Source organism: Apteryx rowi, unplaced genomic scaffold (assembly GCF_003343035.1).
Source record: "Apteryx rowi isolate R43461 unplaced genomic scaffold, aptRow1 scaffold_720, whole genome shotgun sequence".
Taxonomy (NCBI): Eukaryota; Metazoa; Chordata; class Aves; order Apterygiformes; family Apterygidae; genus Apteryx; species Apteryx rowi.
The window spans coordinates 11,087-19,464 of NW_020451006.1; the positions used below are offsets into that span (position 1 = coordinate 11,087).

Consider the following 8,378-nt stretch of genomic DNA (forward strand, 5'->3'; position numbering starts at 1 on the left):
AGAGCGGGCGGGCGGCGCCCTCTGAGGCGGCGGCTCCCCTCAGCCTCTGCCGCGGTTCTCGGTGGCCGCCCGTCTCGGTGCGGGGCGCCGCCGCCGCTCCGCGGGGTTAATGCCGGCAGCGGCGTGACCGCGAGCTCGCCGAGCGGGGCGGCAGGAGGTTGCGCTGCTGTGGGCAGCGCCGGGGAGAGAAACGGGCCTCGCTGCTCTGACGGAGCAGCCTCTCCGTGCTCCGGCCTTGCTCCTCGCCGCCCGGCGCGGCCGCCCCCACCCGCCCCGGGGTGCGGTGAGCTCCGCGCGTCGGGCCGCGGCGGCAGGGCTGGAGCTGCTGCCTGCTCGGGGCGGTGGGTTGGTTGGTTAGTTGGTTGGTTTTGGGGGGGGGGGGTCTTTCTTCGAAAAGCTGTGGTAATTTTAATAGATTTTGGTACTTAGCTCTGAACTCCCTCGTTTTAGATTACAGGGCTTACAGGACACTTACAAAAACCTGAAAATTGAAGTCGGTATTAAAGCCTTCTAAGAGCTCTCCCGGTCGCCTTGAGAAACAAACCCCGAAGCGGCTCTTCTCCGCTGGGTGCCAGCAGCGTCCCGCTCTCGCTCTTCCGCCGCCGTGGATGCGTACGGGCAGGTTTGATAGCTGCTGCCAGCAACTGTTTTCAAGTCAGTGAAAAGACTGAATTTTAAAATCCCGCGTTTTTTTCCTAATTGGCATAAATATCTCTTTCTCTGGAGGGCTTGTTGTAGCAGACGAGATTCCTGATGTGCCACTTAATGTTTAAGCATCTTTTCCAGTTCTGGGTGTCACTTTTTCTGTTTGTTGTGCTTTTCATAAAGCTTCACAGTGTTAGCAACGTGTCGTTTGGCCTGCGTGTTTGGATCTCTTCACTTGGCTAAGTTAAAACTATCGAAACCACTTGTATTTACAAATCCCGTATTCTGCGAATGTGTGCTGAGCCAAGTCATGCACGTAGTTTTTATCCACTTCCAAAATGGTAGTTGGGTTCTCATTTGGGGTTTGATTCGTTCCTAAAAGGCAGTAAATTTTAAATGCTTAACAAGCTGTTTGGGGTAACTTACACTGGTTCTGGATGAGCCTGTTGTAGAGGGAAATTGATATCAACAAGACCTTGAAATATCCCAACTTTTAAAAAATCTTTTGTTTGAATCAAGAAACTTTGTTCAAGTGTTAATTTTTGCATGTGTTTGAAAGTTGTCTTCATTAGGACTAGTCTAAGGAAAGATTTGATGAGTTTTTTTTTGTTGTTGTTCGTTTGTTTCACAATCAAAACACTTCTGACAATTTATTGGAGTGGGGCAACAGCACATCTGGGATCTTGGAACTATCTCAGTTGCAAAATTCTTGAATCTTTTTACTCTAATTCAAATTCTGGGAGAATTTTCTTATCATACTTGTTTAAAGATGCCTCCTATGTTAACTCCAATTTATGAAAAGGAGGAGGGGTGTTTCACAGCTTGGGAGCTGAAGGCCTTTAGATTCTTGGTGCTCTTCATTAACAGATTATTGAAAATGGTTTACACTTCCATTTCAGAGGAGACTTTTCATTTTGCAGTTAGACTGCCAAAAGAGTGTTTATTCAGTCTAGCCATCTAGCATGTATTTGCAGCTGTAAGACTACTATATGACTCATTTGCTTATACAGCAGTATAATTAACTGGATATTAAAAAGAAAAGCAAAGCCTATGTGTCACAAACTTCAGCACTGTAAGCCCACTTTGGACATGTCTAAGGAGAATTCTTGTTTAATTAATTAAATTAATTAAATCTGCAATCTGGAATTACAAGGTGGGTACTCGGGGTTGATGGAAAATGAGTGTTTCTTATATCTACTCCCAAAAAAAACCCAAATATGCTGGCAGAGCTGTTTCGCATGCTGTTTAGCTGATAGAATTCTGCAGTACTTCTCAGTGTTTATTCCTTGTGCTGCTTCTTTGCATTCACCCAAATTTGAGTTTGAAAACTGTAGTCTTGATTATTCACAAAAAGAAAAGGAACCTTGCTGTAAAATGAAGCTACTAGTTGAAAATAATCAGAACTGTATAGAGTTTGTACTTTCTTACTCTGGCAGTTGAAAAACTTATTTTACCCTTGTGAGCAGGAAGAAGGGGTTTTTTTTGACAATTATCTGAAATAACTTTACATGTTCTTTTTTCAGAATTGATTTTTCTGCCACTTCTCAAAACTCAAATTGTTATTATTAGGTCATCTGTAGCTTAATTAGTGCTAATCACTTTTGTGATTGGCAGACATTTAAATAAAATATAATTAAACTTGTTAGAACATAAGTGCAAGATAAGTATGCAGCTTGTTCTTGTCTGCATTATTAGCTTTATTCTAGAATACCTTGAGCAAATCATGAAACATTTATTTCTGCTAGTCATGTTCAATTTGAAAACTGAAAATGTTTAGAGTTGTGGGTTTTGTTTTGTTTTTTATTTGAAGTTGAATCTATTACATCTGAGATTTTTGGGAGAAGAATGCTTATTAACTTAAGGTATTAAGAATTAATATAGTTTCCAGGGACTAAAGATCTAATGACTTTTGGATTATGGTATTTGGGAGTTGATCTGGGTGTACCATGACACAGAAGTTTAAAGTCTTTGGTGGATCTCTTTGGCTCACTTTTTCTGTATAGCTGTGTGTTTAAAAGTGAAATATAAATAGCGTTAACAGGAAATTATCTTCCAGTATTTAACTTAACAATTATCTGGGGTATAAGTATTTTCTTGGGAAGGTTTTTTATTTTATCACCTTCTCCAAGTGTTTAGTATGTAATTCTGCAGATGTTTTAAATAAATTGTGTTTTCTTCTTGCAGTGAAAGCTGGAGGTATGAGAGTGTCTAAAAAGCAAGAAAATGGATTTGCTGGGAAAAATGCTAAGACTTCAGGAAAAGAGAACGCAAGGTATTGCACTGTAGGGCTATGTTCTCCCATAGTTAAAGTTTACAGATATTGGGCTGGGGGTTGGGGGGGAGGGAAAGACAACTCTTCAATTTTGAAAAGTTTAATTGCTAAATTAACTTGTGCAATTTATAAATAAAAGGCAACTTTGAGGTAGTCTGCTGCTCAAAAAGAAAAAAGTTCCTCAAAACCTGAGGAAAATGCCTGGCAATGTGAGACAAGGGCTGAATCTTTTCTCTCTCTCCATATACATAAAAGAGGTGCTCTTTAGCATTCTGTATCACTTCTCAATCTCAGTTTGGCTGTTTCCTCCTCTAATTATCTTTTTCTGACTCCCACTTCCTAAGGTTACTCAGGCTATTTTACCCCAAAATGAAATCATGCTTTTACTTCTGAATGAGGTAGCAGTGATTGTTCAAGTAGTTGATCAAAACAAATAGTTTCTCTTATGGCCTTTCCAAACCAGGTCCAAAATCCTTTCTAAAAATATATGCGCTTTTGTTAAACATCACTTAATTTAACAAAAACTTAACTTGACCAATATAGGGGTAAGAGGGTAAAACTTTAATGACTTGTGATGTTCCTGAAATTGGATTAGAGTCCAAATCCAAAGGGGAACATAGTGTCTAAATCGGATTTAGACACTCAGGTTTTTGTTTCAATTGCAATTTTAAAATTTCTCTGTGGCCACTCAATTTGGAAGCACCTTACCTCACCAGGTATCTTCTTGTTTGACTAAAAGGTCCTTACCTTAGTTTCCTGCAATTCTTTTGGGGCATATCCAGAACTGTAGAACTATTTAGATACCTAGCTTCCTCCATAATCACAGTGTGGTTCACAGTGACACTGAGGTGTTTGAAGGAGCCTGATCCAGCGATTGCGCTTGGAACACATCTGCTGTGTCCTGGTAGCCCTTACCTCACTTTGCAAGAAAGTGGTGTACATGTCCTCTCCATTATAATGGTTAGGATATTTGCCAGGAAATGGAAGACCTGAGTGTTAACCCCTTGTCAGCTAAAAACGGTGCTTTTCTTACTATACCACTTGCTTTCACCAGTGAGCTAGATACTTCCTGTTGAAGCTGAGCCACTTCACAGAAGAGGCTCAAGATTCATGGGGGGAAGATGAAATGTTACAGTTAGGGTGCTGAACTTGGAGAGGGGACCTAAAATTCCATCCCCTTGGTATTTATAGCTGGTGCGCATTTAATACCTTTATCTCTTACATCAGTGTTCGAAATAGGTATGTAAACTTTTAGGGAAGTTGAGAGCAGAACTTGGAAATCCCCCTTTTAGCGAGTGCTCTGGCACATAGTGCCTGCTTACTCTTTTCCTAGCCCTCTAAAATTTGAGTGTTTTTGCTGCACAGTGGCCCAGCCCCAACAGGAGCCCACAGTCTGATTTTGTAGACTCTCTCTTGAAAGTGGGAGATGTGGGTTTAAATCCCTTAAGAATGAATTCTAGGCTGTCCTCGTTCTGGTTTCCTTGGAGACAGTTTAAACATTACTTTATTAGGTATGGGTAGGCAACACATTGTTTTAAAATTGAGTTTGTCATCTTACTCTTGAGGAGTATTTGTAAGTGGATATTTTACCCTTGGGAGTGGGCTCTGACTTCTGTCTGGTTGGAGTTGCCTTTTCTGCAGTCCCAATCCAGGAGCCCAGGCTTGTAGCAAACCTAAATTCTGTGCAGCACTTTCTGTTAGTGTTTGGTAGCTTTCTGCTCAGCATTTTTTTTTTTTTTTAAGCTTTGTTTTGTTAGGATCACTTGACCTTCCCATCCAAAATACATAAAGCTTTTAGGCCAAACTCGAGGTTCTATGTTTTTCACCTTAAAATCCAAAGCTTGGAAAGTAACTGCTTTGGCACCTAGCTTGGAGAAATATAATCCTCATGTAGGAACAGATCTTAAAAAAAAAAAAAAAAAAAAAAAAAAAAAAAACCACCTCATAGCCTTAGCCAAGAGCCAGTAGCACTTACACTAGAAATCCAGGTTTTATGTGTAATGATACACTGATGCAGGACCAGATAAAATATTGTCTCATATTGCTAAGAAGAACTTCAGGCAGTGTTTGTGTTGTCCTCATGACAGCTTGCTCTGGGCTTGCTGAAGAGGCCTGTCCAAACTGGGAACAGCTCTCGAACCCTGTCTCATAGCATCTCTTAAAATTACCCTGAAGGCTGTGAGTTATTCCCCCTACTGCGAGGTATTTAGGGACCTTTAATGGTTAAGGTATGTTTTACCCATAAGAAAGGAGACATCTATACCATGGACCTTCTGAGGTACCCAAGTAACTAAAGAACCATTAAAAAGCTTGTATTAGATGAGATAGCTGAAGTGGTCCAAGTGACCTTGTTCTGATTCCTACTTTTTTTTCCCCACTGAGATTTAAATTGCTTAAATTATTTACTTTTGATAACAGTATACCTTTCTTCTGACATCAGATAATCTTTAATGTGATTAAGGAATATAGCTCCCAAACTTAAGTTTCCATTACAGATTGTTTTGCATTAAAAAGTCTAGAAAATGAAAAAAACATTTTTTTGGGGGGGTGGAAATGCTAAATAAGATTTTTTTTTTCTTTTACTTTGCAGTTCTGTTGTCAGAGTTCCAAAAATTCAGAACGTGGGTGTCTTGCTGGCAGATGCACTAGAAAAAGTAAGTATATCTAGCAGAACAAGATACATGTTTGTCAGAGTCTCTCCTAAACATAACAAATCAAAAAGTGAATTTTCTTTAAACTGCTGTCATCTGACATCTGTAGGTTTGTGATCTACCATTAAACATTCCTGAGATGACCTTTTTCTTCAGAGGTTGTGTGGTTAAAGTGCTACAGGGCTAAAATGTAACTAGCATGCCTTCCTTATTCTGCTTTGTTTGATTCCACTCCTATTTAACCTTAAATAAGTAGCCACAGAGTAATTATACCTGCTACAGAAAAGTACAGTAAGATATTAAGGTGTGTGCTTTTTTTAAACTGGTATGTTGATTTCAGACTTCTAAAAATGTCAGGAAAACATTATCAGTGACACAGTAAGTTTGTGGCAGAGCTGGGATTACAACCCAGAACAAAACATGTTTTTCAGTTCTTTACTTAATGATGGACATAGTTTTATTTCTCTATGTCTCCAACTTAGAGAAGCAAGGACATAGCTTCTTGCAGGTAGTGGATAGGGTTGCTGAGACACAGCAAGTGGATACCAGGATGGCAACCTGCAGTCAAACTGCTGTAAGTGATCCCTGAGACAGCAGGCACAGCATATTCCACTATTGCTGCATATCGTATGCAGTTATTTCACCTGAGGCCTGAGATTAGATTTAGGTAGTTAATGCTGTCTTCTTGACTTCTCTCTTGGAAACACTACAAGATGATTTAAAATTTTATGGCACAAAGCTGTTGATGAATTCTTCTGGTCATCATTCTGCTTACAGCTTCTGTCCACAGTCTCTTGCTAGGCTGTTGATACAGTCTTATATTTACACACTTGCAAGAGCTGATTTTTACAAGCAGCTTTTTGATTTGCATGTTAATCTGATTTGCATGTTAATCTGAAGACCTGACAATTTTCACCTATGTTTTGTTGTACACTTACAGTCTTTAGATTCCAAAGCATGCAAGAGTTCCATAGAGCTTAATAAACTATCAGTCACGCCCTTTCAACAGCAGCCTCTCATTAACAGACAGGATCAAAGTCTTACTATGCAGATCTTGACATTTGGCTTAGACTTGTTTGCTAAGGAGAGTAGATGCAACTCATCCTGTTTTTCTTCCACTTCTTCCTAGCTCCTCTGTTCTGACCTACCTTTCCCTTATCCTTCCCTTCCACAATCTCATGCATAAAGCTTCCTCAGTAGTTTAGAAAGTGATAATTAGATACCATAATGATTACCATGATGGAAATTTGAATCTGGGAAAGTAAAAAAGGAAAAAAGACCCCAGCAACTTACTGTTAACTCTGTAGGATACTGCTTATTTGCTCTGCTTACTTTCATGGCCTATTCTGTGAAACTAATAATGGAGAAAAATCAATAGTTCACTGAACAAACATTATCTGGTTGTCAGACTAACATCACTTTGAAACCACAAATAATAATTAGATGTACAGAGTTACCGTGAGTTTTATGTATTGATCCCTTCAACTTTTTTTGCAGTTAGCTTTTATTACCTTTTTTAACTACTTTGTTCATGTTCATTCCATCTGTGATGGAATTTAGGAAAAAAATAGCAGAAAAGTTGTATTCTGTCATGACTTCCCTCCCCCTGCCCCTTAATGTTACAGATCCATCACAAAATTCCTGCAGCAGCATTACAAGTGTCTCACCAAAAGCCACAGCCTGCCTTGGAGAAGTTCATGCTGCCTAAAAGAATTTATATTATTCAACAGCCACGGAAATGTTAAGATATACATTAAAATACTCTTGTTTATTTGAAAGTGAGTTTCTATTCTAAATAACACTTAGTAGTACACTGTGGTAAAAGAACCAAAAGCTGTGGAAATAGTTTGACTGCCTTGAGTCTGACTGTATTTCTGTTACTCACAATAAATATTTTATAAGGAGAGTTACTAAATGTACTTGGGTTTTATTAAACTATCATATGGCCTTTGTCTAATCCAGTTTCAGTGTTCAATAATTATTCAATGCCAAGAGGTCTAACAGCTGCCCCTAAACTCCCAGCCTTCTCTTTTCAGTAGTTGTTTGATTTTTATGATAGCAAAGCAAAAGTGAACCTGATCCTAAGAGAACAGGTCACAACTAAAAGGCATGTTCCCTGAGAGATTAGCTATGCTAATAGTGAATGCTCTCAAATGCCTATTAAATTCAAGACTGCCTAACATTTTGACCTCGGTTTCTCTTGTTTGTCCCTTTTTGTATTTTTAATGATAAGGGCTGAAGTGTTCCATGCTGAATGTCTGCCTTTGGCTGAATGCGTAATCAGGAAACCTCAGAAAATCCTGGAAAAGATTTCCATGCAGTGGAAAATTCATTTTTCTTGCATTTGTTTCTGTAAAAGTCCAGCTCCTCATGTGCTGGAGCATGGACCCCCTCTAGGGTGAGGGGGAAGAGAAGGTGGTGGTTGAAACTGATGTTTGACAGGGGTAATTCATAAAAATTTGGCCAGGTTAGGAGCTTTTAAAGCCCTCACTAATACGGATTAGTAGAAAATTAAGTTTGGCAGCTAAATTCTCTGATAACGTGTTGATGCTGAGTATATTTGATTCCAGGGATACAAGAGCAAGCTTTTTTAAGCACTTTTTCCTCGAAGTAAAGTGGCTCACGAGCTAAGAGCAAGAAGGTCATCTTTTGTTTGTTCTTACTGTCTGAGTCCTAGCAGAGGAATTAAGAAGAAGCAAGTGAAAACAGTCTGTTTATGTTAACCTGTTTGGGGCTGGGGGAGGGAGAGTAAAGGAAGTATGTGACGGACTTGAATTTCTGGGATGAGAGGGAAGATATGAAGGTGTCTA

The 8,378-nt window shown here is 39.5% G+C and overlaps 1 protein-coding gene across 1 annotated transcript; it reads left to right on the plus strand.

Moving 5' to 3' along the window:
- Window positions 1–592: 592 nt before the first annotated feature.
- Window positions 593–7,429, plus strand: DAPL1 (death associated protein like 1). The gene is made up of 4 exons (XM_026087566.1): window positions 593–654; window positions 2,830–2,917; window positions 5,508–5,571; window positions 7,194–7,429. The coding sequence occupies exons 1-4, from the start codon at window positions 609–611 to the stop codon at window positions 7,311–7,313; spliced, it is 318 nt and encodes a 105-aa protein (XP_025943351.1). The 5' UTR covers window positions 593–608; the 3' UTR covers window positions 7,314–7,429.
- The last annotated feature ends 949 nt before the right edge of the window (window positions 7,430–8,378 follow it).